The sequence below is a fragment of the Festucalex cinctus genome, chromosome 8 (genome assembly GCF_051991245.1).
Source record: "Festucalex cinctus isolate MCC-2025b chromosome 8, RoL_Fcin_1.0, whole genome shotgun sequence".
Lineage (NCBI taxonomy): Eukaryota > Metazoa > Chordata > Actinopteri > Syngnathiformes > Syngnathidae > Festucalex > Festucalex cinctus.
Window position 1 is genome coordinate 16990649 of NC_135418.1, and position 19146 is coordinate 17009794.

Genomic DNA, 19146 nt, shown 5'->3' on the forward strand with positions numbered 1-19146 from the left:
AAATTGCAAACTGCAACATATGAATTATATTATTTAGCCAAAGGAGAGAAAAAGGTCAAACCCGTGGCGAATAAATCACACAATCTGTGTTAAATCTAAATCCAACACAATATGTTCAACCTAACTCTTACAAGGGAAGCTGCACCCTAAAAGAAAATGTACATTCCTTGGATGTCGGACAATTCAACTCTCATCTCACTTTGTGAACCGGAACATTGACAAAAACTTGTTCTCCCCAGTCACCAAAAACAAAAAGAAAGGGATACCGATTTTAAATCATGTCAGGAAACCGTAACGGAACAACTATGACCATTCCATCCCCCAACTCCCAAACTAATCACATCTTTGCCAACTTACATGAGTTGTTTTTTTTTGTGTGTGTGTGTGTTAATATTTTACCTGAACTGTTCTGTAACATCAGATCCAAGAGGTGAATTCTAAGCAAGCTTTCACTTTAACAAGGCATTCTATTGGGATTACTTCGCTCAGTTGAACCTAAACTGGAATTAAGGAGTTCAAGTTATTGCTTTGATGAATAATAATTACTCCACAGGTGAAATTTCACATTGCTCATGCTGGGGAAAAAAATGGCAAGATGTGATTTCAATTGACTTTTGGATATAAAGTCCCTGCAGTGTTCATTCTGGGAAATTTTGGAAAAGATTAGCTGATTGGCTGAGGAAGCAGCCACATGGCAAAAACAGTGACACAAGTCTTGTTGTAATGTAGGAGACGAGTGATTAGCACCGTGTTCACTAAGGGCAAGCCAGAAGATAAAGGGGGCTGAGTTCAGGTGTGCACTTCAAGTGCTTCGTGCTGAAAATCAACATCTGATCCTGCAAAATGTCACTTTTTTTGTCTTCAGTCCCCTCTGTCAAAGTCTGGCTGTGTGCAGCTTATGCAAATATACTCTTCCATCTCTGCACGCTCAGCAGACATTCCCACGCAGACCTGGTGGAACCACTGATTACAGCTACCATCACATTGGACCCAGTTTAACTGGAAGGATAAAAACAAACGGGAGTTTTATAGTAAAAATCAGTTGTGGTGGTTCATCGTCAAACCCACCTCATCTCCTTCCGGCTCTCTGCACCAGGGCGCGGCGCACAACGAGTAGTCCTCATCCGAATCGGACGCGGACGCAGATGCAGCAGGTTCTGACGCTCGGTTTGCAGGGGAGCAGCTCCTCCTGCTTTCTTCGCTCCGGTCACGTCTTCTCTTTGACTTCTTTTTGCAACATCTCTTAGCCTTCTCAGAGTGCTGCGGGTCGGAGCTTTCCTTCCGTCGCTTGGTCCTTTTGCTCGGAATGCTCAGTGCCTCTTTGTTGTGACTCGAGTGTCCCCTCTGTGTTGACACGCACGCAAGATAAACGTAATTTAACATTTGTTCCTCATTACGTTGGCAGACTTGAAAGTGTGTGGCTGAACATTTTAGTGTTCAAATATATAATGTTTAGTTCTCTTTTGTTATATGTGTCAGTTTTATAGTTAACTTCAACTGGAAGTGATGAAGTGAAGCAATAACATCCCCTCTTATTTCAAGAACTGTGTGAGGGGGAGAGAGAACAGGTGCTAAAGAATACTAGAAACCGCTTGTCGTGGCCTTTTCAATTTTTTTAACGTGCGATTAATGACCGCCCCTTACTTGGAAAACCTGTACTGGGGGAATTACAGTCACGACGCAGCAGACGCGTCCACATCAAAATGTAGCAGTAACAATAATAATAATAATAATGCATATATTGAGAGTGGGGACAAGTTGTATTTTACAATTTTAGAAATGTGCAAGAATTTCACAAGTTACTTCATGTTAAAGATTAGATGGCTCTTAATATGAAAAGAAAAATGCACTGGAGCTGTCAGCAACGTCTTAAAAATGCAATTATGCCATCTAGTGGTACTCATTTTTTAGTGTATAGTATTTTTTTATTTTAACTCAATATTATGAATTATTATTAAATTACTGTATCAATGACAATATATGCAGCCCATTAGTTTGTTCACACTTATGTTAAGAGTATGAAATCATGGAATATTTCATTGCACATTTAAAACAGATACAAAATTTGCAATGAATCATGAGTTAACTTGAAGTCATGCAATTAAAAATTGCAATCGAGTAACACCCCTACTCAATACCTTTTTGTGACGTTTCGCACGCTCTTTCCGTAGCTCGTCATCTTCGGTGCTTTTTTGACAGGGTGACCTTTGAGTGGGACGAGGAGCCAATTTGTACAGCAGATACTTGTAAAGCTGCTCAGTCTCTGGAAGTGTGACCTGCAGTAAGAACCCCTCCACCATCAGCTCCTCCAGCTCAGGAACGAGTCCTGTGAAAGGCACATTTAGAAAGGTTGGTTCAGCATTGAAAGAAAAAACAAAACAAAACACAAATACACTGTGTGATGAAACTAACCATCGATTGGAACACACTGGTGTTCTGTGTAAAAAAAGCCATTCTCCTGCGATATCCTTGATCTGTTTTTCCCCTGAAACATAAACACATGAAATTTAACAAACAATAATGCCGCCATGCCCGAATGCTGACCCGACTACTGACCATCCTTGACACTTCCTCCAGCAGTCCATTCGTACAGGCCTGCTGAACTCTGTGCTGCCATTGCACCGTCCGCTCGATGAGGAAGCGCAGCGCGTCTCCCTCGGGCAGTCGGACCCGAATCCTCTGCAGTGACGCCAGCAGGGGCAAGACCTTGTCCAGGGGGGGCTTCCTTGAACGCTGGCAAAAGGGGCAAAGCCAGACTTGGCCATATCGGAGGTCCGCGGTTGTTGCAACGCAGCCACTGTGGAAAAGCTTGCGACAGAGCTCGCACTGCACCATGGCCCCCGAGGGCGCCTTTTGGCAAACGCAAACACTAAGTGCACAACAGTTCTCAGCAGGAAACAGCTTGGACTCATTTGAAGCCCTCAGAGCCAATAAGGTCTCCATCTCCTTGTCGCGGACGTCAGCAAGGGTGGCCATCTGGGATGAGAGAAGATAGTCAAAATACTTACAGATGGACAGTCATTAATAATTGCTAAATGCATACAATATAGAGACGAACCACTGTTTTTTGGGGGTTTTTTTTCCAGGATTGATACCAATGCCAATTATTAGTAGTCAAAGGACGCCGATAACCGATATTTGAAGCAGATATTCATTTTCAGATATTCATCCCATCCCTAATACAATATTATAGTATAGTATATACTGATTATAGTCCCCAAAAATAGATAACCAAAAATAAAAAATAAAATAAATAAATCTTAGTGACATTGTAAATTTCCTCCATTAAAATTAAATTTTAATGACGTTAATCTGACACTACAACAAAGCTATTTGCCCACATATATAAGAAACGACACTCACAGCAGAGGCAGACTTTTTGCTTTCCGAAAGAGCCTTTTCCACGTCATAGAGGGAGTCCAGCTTGACGGGGGATCTCTTACTGATCTGTGGCCCCTCCTTTGTTTTTTTATATCTTGACCTATGAAGCCCAGCTCCTAGGTCACATCGCGGGCACAATACCTGCCAAAGCAAAAAAACAAAAAAGTAATGTGTACGGAAGAAGATTAAGGGCCAGTGAAGACAAGAAAAAAAGTTTGGCATTCTCAGAATTCTGAGAATAAAGTGAGAATCTTGCCAAACTTTTTTTTTTTTTTCCTCTCTCTCTCTCTCTTAACTAGTCCTACCCCTCTTCCGTGGATATGCTAGTAAGGAGGTTATTAAATTACAGTTTCATTGATTCTTTGACCAGAAATGCCCTAAATTGGTTTGAGAATTGACATAGGACATATTTTCGGTAAATGGACAAAAAATATCAAGATACATCTTCAAATTAGGAATAATATTTAGTGCAGCACAACCAGTGGATGCTTTCCATACCTCCAAAAGAGAAAAGGTTGAGTTTTTAAGCAGGAATGTTTTTGCAGCGCTTTCCTTCCAGGTTTGCACGTCACCGACCAGTGCCTCCAATCGGCTGAGGGGGTCTAGTCTCACGGGGATACCCTCCGCTCTGAGTACCAGCTCAGAGAGTCTTTCTAGCAGGGGAATACGGCCCCCGAGCTGCGAACGTACAACGGCAACATTTAGATGGTTTCACTCCAGCAACATTTTCAGCAAGTCTCCATCTTACCTGGAGGGCTTCAGCTTCATGAAGCCACTTTTTGGCCTTGCCCACAGCGTCCTTCAGCTGCAGGCAGTTTGGCAGATAAGCTGGGATGTTTTCCATTTCTTGTAAAGCAGCATCAAGTGTTTCTATACTGTGATAGGGCCTGTGGAAAGATGGACAAAAACATGTTCAGCCCCTGGGGGTACATGAAGGCACTCCATTAAAAAGCATATGTAAATATTTCTAAAAATATATATACGAGTTCATCAAAAGAATGTTATATTCAGTAGGCAATTGAATTTCAGTGTCTTAAAAACCCAGCATTTCCCCTATACCAGAATGGTTTGATCCAAGTTGTCATATGCCACCAAGAATCACCTGTCAATCACTTGAAAACTTTATTTAAAATTCAGATAATTGCTTCTTTTTTTTTTAAGAACAAAGCTTTACTAGGATCCCAAAAGATGACGCTTTATGTTGATAATCATCTGTATGCGAACAAATCTTTATTTATAATTAAATGGTTTATTTATTCTTTGTTTAGTAATATCTTTTTATTTCCAATTTAGGCAATAATGGCACAGCACTTGGTTTTATTATTATTATTATTATTATTATTTTATTTTATTTTTTCTTCAATCAGCAATGCTTTGCACAGTTTTAGGGGTACTTGGCTGAAAGAAAAAAAAAACATTTCACAGAACCAATGTTTTCCTGCCACTGTTGTATTTCCTGTGTCAGCATAATACACTAGCGTTGAGCAATTCAAGATGAGTTATTTATTTATTTATGTTTGCTTTAGCAAGCAAGTGGTGGAGCCACATAATAAAATTTGAAAAGTTAGCCAAAGGTAACCGGAATGAACATGGGGCTTCCAAGTGACACCTTGATATCTTGGGAGAGAAAATTAATAACATCCAAAAGGGGAGAATTATGGTTTAAAAAAATAAAATAAAATACATTTCTTCTTCATCTTAGAAAGGAATTACTAAAGCTACCAGGAAAAACATCAAGCCTAAATGGATCTTTTGCTCCACATAAAGTAACCTAAATGATACACACATGGAAAAAAAATACATAGTATATTTAAACCTTCAGATTACAATGCCTTTAATTTGTGAAATATTTGATGTATAGCCTCAAGATACAACTCATTACATATGTATTGAATGTCTGCGAACCTGATATGTTTTTGTTTGGAAACATGAGCATGCCTTCACCCTCACCTGGCTTTCATGAGGCCGAGCATGCGCTCCTCCAACTGCTCCGACACTGTCAGGAGCTCTTGCAGGCGAGCCATGGCTCTTTCCACTGAGCTGTGAGGGGCTAAACCCACCCCTTGGTCGATCAGCCTCCTCATGGTGTCCAGGCAGAGGTTGTCCGGCCTGCTGTTGGCTTGCTTCACAGTCTCCAGCCAGCGGGCCTGTTCCAACCTCTCCCTAAGAAGAGGCAGCTGGGGCAGCTCGACGTCGAGGCCCAGACTCAGATCCAGCAGCTCCTGAAGCTCGACCGAGTTAGGAGACTCGTCAGAGAGGAGCCTTTCGCTGCGCTGCTGGAATTCATCGACCCTTGTCAGCAGGTCCTAAAACCCACAAAAAAAATGTCTTTAGTTTCTAATATTAAAAGACACAGTCAAGCAATACAACTTAAATGGTCGACAACCTTCAGCAAAGGTGCTTGTCTGATGTTACATGGCAGGTTGTCCAACTGTTGGACAAAGGACCGAAGCTCTTCCACAGTTAACTCATTCTGGCTTTGAGACTTCCCCCCGCAAGAGCGGAACCTGCAACATTATAAAAAGGAAACACTCATGATGACAGATTTGGAGTGTCAGCTAAAATCGATGACAATTGATAACAGGGCAAAATATGCTGTCATTGTATTTAGAGGTTGCACAAATACTATATTAACAAATTCCAGTGACCTCTGTTAAAGAGCAAATACAGTGTTCCCTCGTTTATTGCAGGTCAATCTTTTGCAGCCTCGCTGATTTTTTACAGCATGCTTTTTTTTTCTTTTTTTTTTTTGTCTTTGCATGGCCGTATCTCTCGAACCCTACGTCTGCCCAGGGACATACAGGCATCCGCGGATTCGTCTTGACAAGACCTTTCCAACGGTGTCTGTCATTGCTCCACAACATTGCATTCCGGAGATAGAAAACATATACTGTGATGTATACTAAGTACATTAAAAAGGAAACAAACTTTTAATGAAAAAAATTGACTGTAAATGGGGAAAAAAAAAAAAAAAAACAACAACAACTGATGAATGAAAAAGTATTCATAATAAACTAAAAATCATACCAAAGCAAAAAAAACATAAATGAAAAAAATATATATACTGTGCTGTATAATAAGTCTGCAATTGGCTGGCAACCAGTTCAGGGTGTACCCCGCCTACTGCCCGAAACCAGCTGGGATAGGTTCCAGCACCTCCTCGACCCTAGTGAGGAATAAGCAGTTAAGAAAATGGATGGATGGATGGATGGATAAGTTAAAAAATAAAAAATAAATGGTAAAAAAAAAAAAAAAATGTAAATGTAAATGAAAAAAAAAAAGAATATATAATGATTGAAAAAGCATTTATAATAAAGTAAAATCATACCAAAACGAAAAAAACAAAAACAAATGAAAAATATATATAATTAACGGGAATTAAAAAAAATAAATTAATTAACGCGGATTTCCATTATCGCGGGTAGGTTTTGGAACTTAACACCCATGATAAACAAGGGAACACTATAGCCCCATCAGAGATCGCAACTTTTCCATCACATCCCTGAAGACAAATATTGCCCAAAATGGCAGCCAGTAATGATTGGTCTACTCAGTTATGTCGCTACAATTCATGGACATGTCCATTCGTATTTCAATCACACTGGTACAAAATGGGTACCTCGTCTGCCTCTTGCCATTGAGAAGTTGTTGTGCCACCACAGCGACTTTATCAGCTTCTACAGCAACAACGCGCAGCTGATCCAAGAGGGTGGTTTGTGGGAACGCTTTTGTCTCTGCCTGCTCCACCAGGCTGTGAAGCTCTTCCAGACCTAACCAGGCACAGACCAGACCATTCTTTTAGCACATCAAAAGATTGCACAAACGGAACGAAAATTTGTCTTGAGGTGTGACCAGAAAACGCCGAGTGTTTTTTAATTAATGTCACCTCTTTTGTGAGTTTCTTTCTTCTCCAGAATGCCCTGCACAGCACTCAGCCATTCCTTATAGGACTCCGCGCGCAGCTTTACTGCTGCCATCATGGGGTATAACTCATCCAGTGTAAATTTATAACTGGGGGAAAAGTTAGACAGGAGATTAAAAAGCTGGAGCATATTCATTAATATCATTGGTGTGTTTAACATCTTTGTTATTCAACAGAGACTGCACCCTTAAATAAATGCACAAAGAAAAAAAGATGACAAATTTTCAGGGCTTGGCATAGATTCTAATTTCCTCAATCACTTATTTTTTTTCCCAATTAGATTCACTTCAATCCAATATTGATTAGTTTTGGCACATCAATTCTTAGATGTCAAGGACATGGTAAAAATTCCAAAAGTATTAAATTCCAAAGTAAATTTTGCGCAGGTAGTAACTGGTCAAATGATTTTTGTTTATTAATGAAAGTAACACGTGTTACAATCACTTAAGTGTTGCAAAAACATTAAGGATCACCAAGGATGAGATGTGAATATTTTCATAATCTAATTCAATAATTGTAAATATAAAAGCTAAAAGATTCTGAATCGTCTTTCAGTGCAATAAATCAGGTCTGTCATAAATGTAAGAAAATACTTATAAATTCACGTGAACAGCAAATTTCAAGAAAATCGTAAGATACAAAAATAAATAAATCTGCCTTTAAAATTCTATTTTCTTAAGAATTTATGGGTTTTATGACTTCATATCGGGCCTGAAAAGGAAAACTGATTCAATACATTATTTTTTTAAACCCAGCCCTACAAACTTCGATAATTTTGGCATATTTTTTAAAATAACGGTTTGCAAACTGTCATTTTCTTGCAGGTTTATTTTCTGACACGGGTTTACAGAGGCAACAGGTTGCTGATTGAAGGTAGGAAAGGAAAAATACAGTTGCTATGGCGACCGAACACTCACTTGAGTATTAGGTTGCTAAGCGGACAGGAGCACAGGTCTTGGGCGTGGTACAGGCAGACCACCTTGCCGGGAGTGCAGACACAAGTGAGGCCAGACAGGTAGCAGGTGGTCCAACACTTGCAGCACTGACGCTCCTCATCTGGGAGCAGCTCATAATCTACTTGCCGTGTTTGCACCACACCCTGGGGATACACATTCACAGTCATTAGAGCTGAAGAAGGGAAAAAACAGCTGTGTTTGGGGGGGGTGTTTGATAAAGAGAATGTGTTAAATGTACCGTGCATCCTTAAGAAATTATGGTTTCATTCTACGCCACATTTTGCTTTGATATGATCAGATGCATTGTGCACAATTGTCCAATCCACTTTATTTATATAGCTATACTTTGAGATCAGCGCACTATCATACACATAAAATCTAGTAAAACCATAAAAAAAAAAAAAAAAAAAAAAAAAAATGAGTCAATAAAATACTAAAATACATTAAAAAAATAATAATTTATTAAAAATAAATACTAAAATTACAAAAAAAATACCCAGAAGACCACACAATTCACGCTCTAACACAATTAGCTCTGTAACACTTGACTAACAAATTTAAAAAGTTGGGATTAAAATCTAGAACTGCTCACCATCTTGTTGATCTTCTCTCGAAGCTCTTCTTCTTCTTGGATCATGGCGACCATCTCCTTGTACACGGCGGAGGCCAGTTCCACATCCAATGTTTGTGCCTTGAAGGCCATGTTGCAGACCATCTCGTCGTGCGAGAAGACGCAATACCGGTTCAACTGCCGATAGTGTTTCACACAGCCTCGGCCAACAGGCATCTAACAGGAAATTGGCAGTCATTAAAAGTAAGTGTTATAACCAGTTTGTTTTCAATTTGTTGACTGATGAATTCCTACATGTTTGCAGTTAACATTGCAGGCTCCTTTGGACAACTGAGTCCTACTTAAATTAACCTCCTAGCGAGTGCCTTACTTACCCAGTCCATGGTGCAGAAGTTGACCGCTTCAGCAAAGTTGAAACCTTGGTTGAATCCACTGTGGTACGCTCTGGGGAAGGTGATGACAAACTCTCCTGCACATTGGTTTGTGCGATAGATCTAAGAAAGCCAGAAAGATGGAGGGGAAAAAATGATAATGCACATTTCTTCTTGGAAATGTATTTATTCATATTATCATTTGGGTTTGCCTGTGCTAATTAATAACAACCAATACAGTTGACGCAGTCAAGACAGATTACAATTTAAACACATACCTACAATTGCAACTGTGGTTTGTTGTGGCATGACTGAACTGAATAATATTCAAATATAAGCAACTAGGTAATAACTTGCATTTTTGTCAAGTGACTGCACTTCTTCTTCGTTATGATTAAAAATCATGTTGCAACACTGAGCTAGTTACCGGGACGCCGTTGTTCATCAGCGTGTTCGGGTTCATGATGGTGACGAGTTGATGAAGGAGGTCCGGTTGCGATTCAAACAGCTCAGGAGCTAGTTTCTTCATGACCCCCTCCAAGTGTTCTGCAGCGTAACCTGGCGCCCCATACCAGGTCTTTGGCTCACCCCTGCACAGACAAAAAGAATAAAGGAAGAAAAAAAAACCAACAACAACCATTATTAACAATACACAGATCTAATTTGTGATGCATTATTTTAAGGTTCATTGCGTCATAATTACAATACATAATACAAAAGTGTGCAATTCATAATTACTTAAAATAGACTATTGTGAAAAAGTTAATCTCTTCATGAAAGTGTACCAGTGAAGGTAGTTGATTGAGTAGCTCCAGTGGTCCTCAATATGCCAGCAGAAGGAGGAGAAGCACATGCCCACATAGAGCCAGGGTAACTTCATCCCACAGATGTCGGCTGTAATGTGAGTCAGCACCGAGGAATCCAGCACAGGCATGTTGTTAAGATTCCAGCCACTTGTTAGGTAATGCTGCAGAAGAAAGGAAGTCTCAAAATTATAGCCCAGCTTAACTGACATCAGTTAGTTTGAAAGATGTCACAATGGTATTATCCATTTTCTTGCTACCAGTGAGAAACGGTATTTTACATAGCTTGTTTGAATAAAAATGCCTCAATACTCCATTCTATGATTCTAAAAAACAAAACAAACAAAAACCGCTATTGTTGTATATCTAGAGATCATCATTGTAACGAGACAGCTTGTACCTCGTCATCGGGAGACAATTCAAAATGGCTGTTCTTCACAGGGAAACCACTCCCAAACTCCTTGGAAGCAATGTCTGCTCCATATTCTACAGTCACATCCTCTTCGACGGTGCTGACTAGCCGCCAAAACTCCTTCTCCACCAGCTCAGTCGGAACCATCTACAACACGACCAAAAAAACAAAAACAAAAAAATAAAAATAAATAAATAAATGCATTTTTTAGTGTGGCAAAATTTCAGGTAAGATTTAAAAAAAAAAAAGCCAAATGCTGTTTACTTTCTATTTTTATTATTTTATGTAGCTATTTTTTTTTACGTTTTATTTATTCATCATTATTATTATTATTATTATTATTAATAACAATAATAATAACAATAATTCATTGTCTGTTGTAACAGAAACATGTAGTTAAAGGGAAAGTCAACTACACCCCCTAAAAAAAAATTTCGATGCAGCCTCCCTAGTCTAAATAAGTACATTCTAGTTAATATTGTGCTAGTGGAATACGAGTTAAGCAGCAAAATCCAGCAGTTTTTGTCAATATCAGAAGGTGGCCATTTTGCCAAATGCTGTCGACTGAAAATGACGTCACAGTTGCTCAGGGCTCAGCCTGCGACCAATCATAGCTCACCTGTTGTCTGAAGCTGAGCTGTGATTGGTTGTTACCTTGAGGCCTGAGCAACTGTGATGTCATTTTCACTCGACAACGACTTGCAAAATGGCCGCCCCCTGAGATGGATCAAAACGGCTGGATTTTGCTGCTTAACTCATATTCCACAAATGTAATAATTAATCAATGTCTTTAGACTAGTGAGGTCACATATAACATATTGTCAAAGAAATGTTTAAGGTTGATTTCCCCCTTTGAACTCAATTATATTTCACAGTATTATAATGTCCATTTTGTCCACATGCCCCTTTCAGTTACAATTGTCCCTATAATTTGTGTGCCATCATGCAAACAGACAAGCAGATAAGACCAGCGCCAGCAAGGCTCCCCACTCACGTGAACTGGCATGTTGAAATAATCCGACTTAAAGGAATCAGCCATGTCTCCAAAGGTTTGCAGGGTGTAGCTCCTGCTGGCCTGCTCAAAGCCAAACGCAACCTGAGGTTTGCCGCATTCCTGCAAAATGAAGACAAAATTCATCGTTAAATCCAACTATTGTGTACTGAATTGAAGTTGTTCCAATCGTAAACTGTGTATTGCATCAGGATTTGGCTCCCCAAAGGTAGAGAGCATGCGCCCCACCTGCGCTAGGCACTTGGGGCATCTCCAGTCTCCTTTGGGGACTTCATGTAGCGGGGGGATGAGACAGAAGATGTGATAGCTGTCATCACAGCCGTCACACAATAATAGGCGGTCCTCTTCACTTCCACTGTGACACACTAGACACATGTACTGCTCCACCTGAGTAGTCAGGGGAAAAAAAATAATTTGCTTTAGAAAAAGAAAGAACAAAAAAAAAACAACAACAACTTAGGTCATTGTAGGTAAACTACAATGTACTTACTTTACTTGTTGTACAATTTTTAATGTTATTTAACACATTTTCTTCACAACTTTCTGTAACGTTATATTCCCCAGTCTCCTCTTTCACCGACATGCTCCCTGTAACATGGATGAATTATAAATTGGGGGGCTTTCAATCGTCACCATTTACTTATATTGATGACCTTAAAAGTCTTTGTTCTTACCCAGCTCAGACTTGGCAACATATGTTCCCATTCTCCGCCTGAGATTAGGACGATTCTTGCGAACCTCCACAGCTTCGCTTTTAAAGTAGCCCCTCTGCAGAGTTTTGTAATGTAAGTAAAAGGAAGTGTGACACAAAAGAGGAAAGGACAACACTCACTTCAGCTCTCATCCTTTTTGCACGGCGAGCGATGCTGCACATCTCCTGAGGCTGCACAGACTGGCGCTGTAGCAGGTCATGTGGTGTGTACACCTGATCCTTCGTGTCGTTGGTCAAGGTGGCTCTCTGCAAAGAAGACAGAAGTTGGACGACAAGTCAAATGAATATAAAAGTTTGAGCCCAATGCAGAAGAAAATGCACGTTCGGCTTTCAATCTAATCGAGTTACCTCTAAAGTGTAAACGCATACTGTAGCCTTAATTAGGGCTGGGCAATAAATCAAATGAATTCAGTTAATCTTCGTTTTGAAAATCGAACTGTTAATTTGCCAAGTTGTGAAAAAAAATTTTGTCTTCTGGATTATTAAAAGATGTTGTTCTTTTGTTCTGTTACCTCCAGATGTTAATTTGAATTGTAAATTTTCCACAAGGGGCAACTAGGGATGTACTAGGGATGTAACGATATCCAAACATCACGATACTATATTATCACAATACGATAATTATCACGGTACTGTGGGGAGGTTGGCGATATTAAAAAAGCTCACAATAAATAAATAAATATATATATATATATATATATATATATATATATATATATATATATATATTTTTTTTTTTAAACAAAAGAGCACAGAACAAAAAAAACCACAATATTGTACTTTTATACACAACAGCAATGCATAAGCAACCTCCAATTTCTAATAACGCTTAAAATTGAAGCACTTACTTGCTAATGCAAGCACACATTGAGTTCCTCCACATATTGACTCACAAGCACACATTGGTTCACAAGCATATTATGTTGACCATTAGCATAGATTTTAAACATAGAAGGGCCAAAACATGCCTTGTGAAAATTAAAATGCACTAAAATGAATTAGCCACCAGAGGGTGCTAGAACTACACAAATGGAAATCAACATATTTTTTTTAACAGATGTACAGCTTTTAAAATTGTGCCATGACGACTACGATATTGTGGCAGTTTTAATATCGCGATATCACGATATTGCCGTTATCGTTACATCCCTATGATTTACAAGACATGCTTAAGATAGCTACCAACTACTTAATTGTGTCAATTAAGCACAAATTATGAATGTTAAATTTATGTTAAAACTGATTTAGAATCAGTATTCATTATTGTTGTCTGAACATTTTGCACAAGACTTTAAAAAAAAAAAAAAAAAAAAACGTTTGTTAGGTTTATTAGATTAAAATCAATCATCCTGAATGACTGAGGGGGGAAAAAAATGAGATTTTATTTTTTTGCCACATCGCCCAACCCTATAAATCCCACAGCTAGCCAAAAAAAATGACAGAAAGCGTATGATGAGTCATACACTAACAGTGACAGTAATAATGTGTGCCGTTTGTGACTTCTACATTGAGATTGAAGCCTACAAGACCAAACCCTTTGCTACATGACATCAATCACAACAAGAAATGGGACGTACAGGCTGATTGTCTCCTGTCTGGAACAGGTTATATGGGTAGAGAATCCGCTCATAGTGCGCCCGCAAATGAGAGCCCACCGCCTTGCCTGGGGCAAAGCCCATTTTGACGGAGATTTTAGTCCAGCGCCGCTCTCTGCAGACGGTATCGAAACCTCCCTCATCATTCACGAGCTGAACGACAAAGGAGCGAATGTAGACTTTTACAAAGCTTGTTGGCATGCAAAAAAAAATTCACATTGTTTGTGTAGAATGTGCAGACACCTTGTTGAGCTGATAGAGATCTAAACTCTTTCTTTCCAAGTGAGGGATTTTCAAAGTGCAGCCTTGAAGCTCCCAAAACTTTGCTATTTGATCCAAAAAGTTCAGCTTCACTCTTGTCTGAGCCTAAAAAACATAAAAGTACGGTGATTAGTAAGTGCACCGAGTTATGATTTACCATACACCATTCTGTGACCATACCTCCAACTCATTGAGCCTTTGAATTCGTGGTGTGAACTTCAATCTTTCAACATCACAGGCAAATGGTGGCTGCCATTGCTTGAATGAAAATAAAATAAAATTACATGAAAATATAACAACTTTCTTGCATGCTTCATTTGAAAATGTTACTATAACAATGAGGCTGTGTGTACCTATTGTTGTTTTGCTTGAGCAATTTCAGCAATTGAACTATTTTATCAGTTCAGATAATTCACCAGCATACATGTTGATACAGCCCACAGAACAAGCAAAAGCAAAAAATTTCTATTAATAAGGTTATGTGAATGAAACTTACTAGTGATAGCATAGCACTGTGACTATTTTATTTGCACCACCACTAGACCACACTACTTCCTGCAAAATGGCACAAATCTGTTGTTGGTAACTGGTTTAGACACAGGAAGACAAGATCAGTTTCACATTAAAATGTTACATTATTATTATTGTCCCCAAACTAATTGTGTGCCAGTATTATATACAACTGTGTAAATGGTTTTTGCAAACTGGTCCATCTAATTGATGTTCAAACTGGTGTGTGCGTGCGAATGTTTCAGTTTAATTGACAAGTCGTAAGGTGGGTGTGAGGTTTGTCTTTTATTCTTTGATTTGTAACACACTATTTTGTGTTGCTTTTTCAATATGAAACATGCTACATAAAAAAAAAATGCTTGAGTGAGTGAGAGAAGATCCCAAGAGAGCATTTGATCAGGCCCACCATGTAATTTTGAATGCAAGTAAAATATTGACGAACCCTTAGAGAGGGTACAGAACATTTACAGAGATATACACATAATGCATAATAATTAGGAATGTAAAGACACACAGAAGTTGATTTGATTCTTATCTCGATTTCTGACCCATCCTTTGTACTCGTTCTCTGTCAGTAAAAATTGTGTACTTTACAACACTGCAACACAGATTTTAAAACGCTTTCCATCATACCTTTTATGGAGGTCAACTTTGTATTGTAAATTGGTGGTGATGTTGTTCTTATATGTTAATATTGTGCTGCATCTTTTTAATGCGAGTTGTTTGTGTGTCTATTGTTCTAAATATGAACTTGCTTTTGTTCTTCACTGAGGCTCAGGGACGACAGATGGAAATTAGCATGCTGCTAAATCTGGTGCAGCCATCTTTTAATGTATCTGCGCACTGTCCGTTTTAAATAAATAAAAAATTAGATTTTTTTTAATATTATTTAATATAAAAAATATTTGATTGGGTATTAGAGTTATTCATTTTATTATATTCAGAATATATATAATTTATTACGGTAAAATAATAATTTAAAGTCGTGTCAACTGTGCAATTTCCATCTCTGTTCGGAGTTTGTGAACTCACAAATAAGGCGAGAATTCATCATGCTGGCAAGGTTGCCACGAAAAGTGAACTTCATTATAGTGAGGGAACACTACTCCATGACATGCATCTTAAAAATTGGTGAATTTTATCTTCAAACTATGCTTTTTTTCCCCCTTTTTTGCTAGCTTAGAATAATTATATTAAGTGTGTGTTAACCGTTTGTTCATATGGCTGAATCAAGTCTGGATTTGAGGGAGGTGGAAGGGGCATGTCATGGGTCTGGCATTTCAAAGGCGACACAGCCAGGTTGCTGTTTTAAGACTGCTATTTTTTTATTTTTTTATTTTTTTTCCATGCCAGGAAGCGGTTCAAAGGTGTCCAGATTTTTTGTGGACCATCCACCATTTGTCAATGGGGTGCAAAAAAAAAAAAAAAAAAAAAAAAAAAAAAAAACTGAAGCGTCACAATTTTCACTTTCGATACTTTTGATACTCTTATCTTTGCATGATAAAAACTAACAGATTTGTTTGATATTTGCATTACATTCTTTCATAAATGTCGTATCACCCTTTAGAGAATTAATAAAAACTGAAATGGCTATAAAGAAGAAAAAAAAATGGTTGCCCAGTGTCCACATTTGTTTGTTTTCTTTCCAAGTTTCGCTAATAATTGGTTAATACTGTATTAAATTAGACTATACAAATGGGCAACTTACCGAATACAGGCTACACAATAAACATAGTGCTTACTATTGGACTGTTAACCATTAACTAAATATCTTGATTTACACCTAAAAATTCATATGACAGAATCTAAAAGGCTGAGCTTAACAATAGATCTTGCATTGTAATATAGATTTGTTTGATATTTGCATTACATTCTTTCATAAATGTAGTAGTATCACTCTTTGGAGAATTCATAAAAACTGAAATGGCCATAAAGGGGGAAAAAAAAGGTTGTCCACATTTGTTTGTTTTCTAGTTTCCAAGTTTAGCAAATAATTGATTAATATTAAATTAGCCTATAAAAATGTATAATTTACTGAATACAAGGTACACAAAAACATAGTGCTACTATTGGACTCTTGACCATAAACTAAATGTCGATTTACACCTAAAAACTCATATGGCGCAGAAACTAAAAGGCTGAGCTTAACAATAGGTCTTGCATTGTGCAAGTGTGCCTAATGTTGTGGCCAGTGAGCGCATAATGTGCACTAAATATGTGGATAGCGAGTGTATATGAGCAGACATGTGTAGACTGTATAGTTTACAGTAACGAGACACACAAAAAAAAGGAAAAGAAAAACTAACATCGTTGTTGCACACAACATTGTGGGAAGAATTTAATACAGGCTACTTGCATCCAGGTCTCAAGAATCTGAATACACAAACTGTCGACGTCGAACAGCCTAAATAAGCTAATAAAGGGTACGTTATATAATTCTTTGATGGCATCAATCTTACTCAAACTTAACACCATCTTTTCCAAAGCGACTAACAGAACAATATATATTTGTTGACTAAATCAACACTAAACCAGCCATTTCCTGATGTCAGCTCATGAAGATCATCCAATTTGACCGTGAAATTAAACACTTGCACTACAGTCCTCTAAATAAATCAAACCACGGACACATCCTGGACATTGTGTTGTTAATGTATTCGATACAAGCAAGTGCGTGCATATTTGTCAATTTATCTCTGCCCAATTTGGGCCTTTATTTCGGGTTTGGGTTATTATTAGGCTAACGAAGCGTGGACACACCCTTGACAAAGCTGTGGCTTTTGCCAAACACAAATAATGACGAACAAGGTTAGCTAAATTACTTGAAAGATGGGGTCGTGCTGTTGTCAAAGACTCAACATTTTACCATTAATGAAGTAAAGCAAGTGCGTGACGACTGACGAGTTAAGCCACAATTATCGTCCAGTTGGAACAAAGTAAGCAAGCTACAAGACAAAAACAAACGCACTTCTAGTAACAGCCAACGTCGATGAATAAAGTATTTTCACAGTATATTTTAATAGCACCAAGGTAGGAAATGTGTTTTAAAATGACGAACAGTGTGGCCATTGTGATAAAGTGTCCTTTCTCTCCATAAACAGTTGCCCCTCGAGCACGTAGCTGAACATCGGACAGGCGATAAACTAAAACAACAATCCATCGAATTGAGATGGGCAAACAAACACGTTTCTAAGCAGTTACTACCAAGATACCGTAAATCTAAGACACCAGTCCACTTTGTAAACAATACAAATTATCTACATGTATTAGAAACGGAAGCGTTTTAATTTCATTTTTCGAATTCACACAATATTGCGATCAAATGATACAGTTTGAGGTGTCGACGTTAGATTTATATTTCAGTGTTTTCGTCCTGAAACGCTCATAAAACGGTTACGTTTGAAGGTTAGCAAACACATAGCTAGCTGACAATTCAACTCTCGAGCCCCCACTCCGCCATGTTGAAAGCTGTCTAAAAAAAACACAACTTTGACTGTGACTTGACGCTCTTTCCCGGCCAAGCGCTCACACACACACGTCTAAAAAAAAAAGAAAGACAAATATTAAGAGAGGCTTACCGGTGGCGGCCGGACTTTGCAGATGCCAGTTTTCTCTGCAATGGGCCGTATTTTGTTGATGTACGCAAAAGGGTCAGCAAATTCCTCCCAGCTGGGCTCAAAAACAGGACACTCCGGGGGAGGAATGAACTCATTCAGCTGAGCTTGAGTCATTCTTGCATCTTCGTTGTGATGCTCGTTCGGTGATGCCTGATGGGTTGCCCACGCTCAATTTGTTCGCTTTGTAATCCAGATTTCAATTCGTATCCATTCTCCACTCATTCAACTCAAAGGCGAATTATCTAGTTGGAAGCGAGAGGGTGACAGAGCTGTGTACTTCCGCTCCTAAAAGTAGACACCCAGAAATTACTTGTTACGAGCGCTTTCGCACATGAAAAACACAATTTTCCACACATTGAGGTTACTTTTAAGTATCGTTGGAGTAATTTCAATTGTGTTGATGCACATTTATGTTATATATTCTGATAACACAAAAACGTCATTATATCAGGCGGCTTGGAGTTATCCCTTTAGATTTCAAAATAGTACGAATTTAACTTTACCGAAGTAGTTTACTCTTGTTGAGTCCTTCGTACGCATTGTATTTTTCTTAAAGGATAATCGGTTCCGTGGTTACTCAGAGGCGATTATTCCCGTTGAATTTACACACCACGAGGCATGAAGGTTTGGTCGGTTTACGAGCAAGTGGGACGGGTGAGCTGGGCACTAACTCCGCCCGGCTGGACCGAAATGATAAGAACACTGTGGTTCTCAAATCGAACTCATCTACCATATCAATCCGCTTTGACCGGATCTTTGTTTTTAAATGGTCTCGAGGAGACAACCGATTGGTAGGAACATATCACAGTTCAGCTGTTCTCTTAATATTTAAAAATGTGAAATTAATATGCATGGCAGTTCATTGTGTCATTAATTCCTGGTGTATTTCACATGGAAACAGATTGTCTTCATATTCAAATCAAATCTCACTTTCAATTAGTTTTTATTTATTTATCAGTTCTAAATTGAGTCAATCTGGTCAACTGTTGCACATAAACCAGAACCCGTCTTTTTGACGCCGAT

At 38.6% G+C, this 19146-nt stretch overlaps 1 protein-coding gene across 1 annotated transcript; it reads right to left on the bottom strand.

Moving 5' to 3' along the window:
- Positions 1-379: 379 nt before the first annotated feature.
- On the bottom strand, positions 380-18784 carry kdm5ba (lysine demethylase 5Ba). The gene is made up of 28 exons (XM_077530785.1): positions 18627-18784; positions 18085-18408; positions 14177-14254; positions 13979-14101; positions 13718-13888; positions 12261-12386; positions 12103-12196; positions 11919-12016; positions 11657-11815; positions 11411-11530; positions 10405-10563; positions 9987-10168; positions 9629-9791; positions 9205-9324; positions 8852-9046; positions 8221-8402; positions 7268-7392; positions 7001-7151; positions 5768-5888; positions 5332-5687; positions 4130-4268; positions 3880-4059; positions 3364-3522; positions 2557-2976; positions 2413-2485; positions 2139-2326; positions 1069-1344; positions 380-999 (listed from the first exon to the last, which is right to left on the bottom strand). Exons 2-28 carry the CDS (start codon positions 18235-18237, stop codon positions 862-864), a joined length of 4449 nt encoding a protein of 1482 aa, XP_077386911.1. The 5' UTR covers positions 18238-18408; positions 18627-18784; the 3' UTR covers positions 380-861.
- Positions 18785-19146: the final 362 nt, after the last annotated feature.

Coding starts and splice junctions, on each gene's coding strand:
- kdm5ba (XM_077530785.1), bottom strand. CDS start 18,237: ATGACTCAAGCTCAGCTGAATGAGTTCATTCCTCCCCCGGAGTGTCCT. Junction 11,531..11,656: donor GCCCCAAGTGCCTAGCGCAG/GTGGGGCGCATG, acceptor TTCATTTTGCAG/GAATGCGGCAAACCTCAGGT. Junction 3,523..3,879: donor CAACCTTTTCTCTTTTGGAG/GTATGGAAAGCA, acceptor TTGCTTTGGCAG/GTATTGTGCCCGCGATGTGA.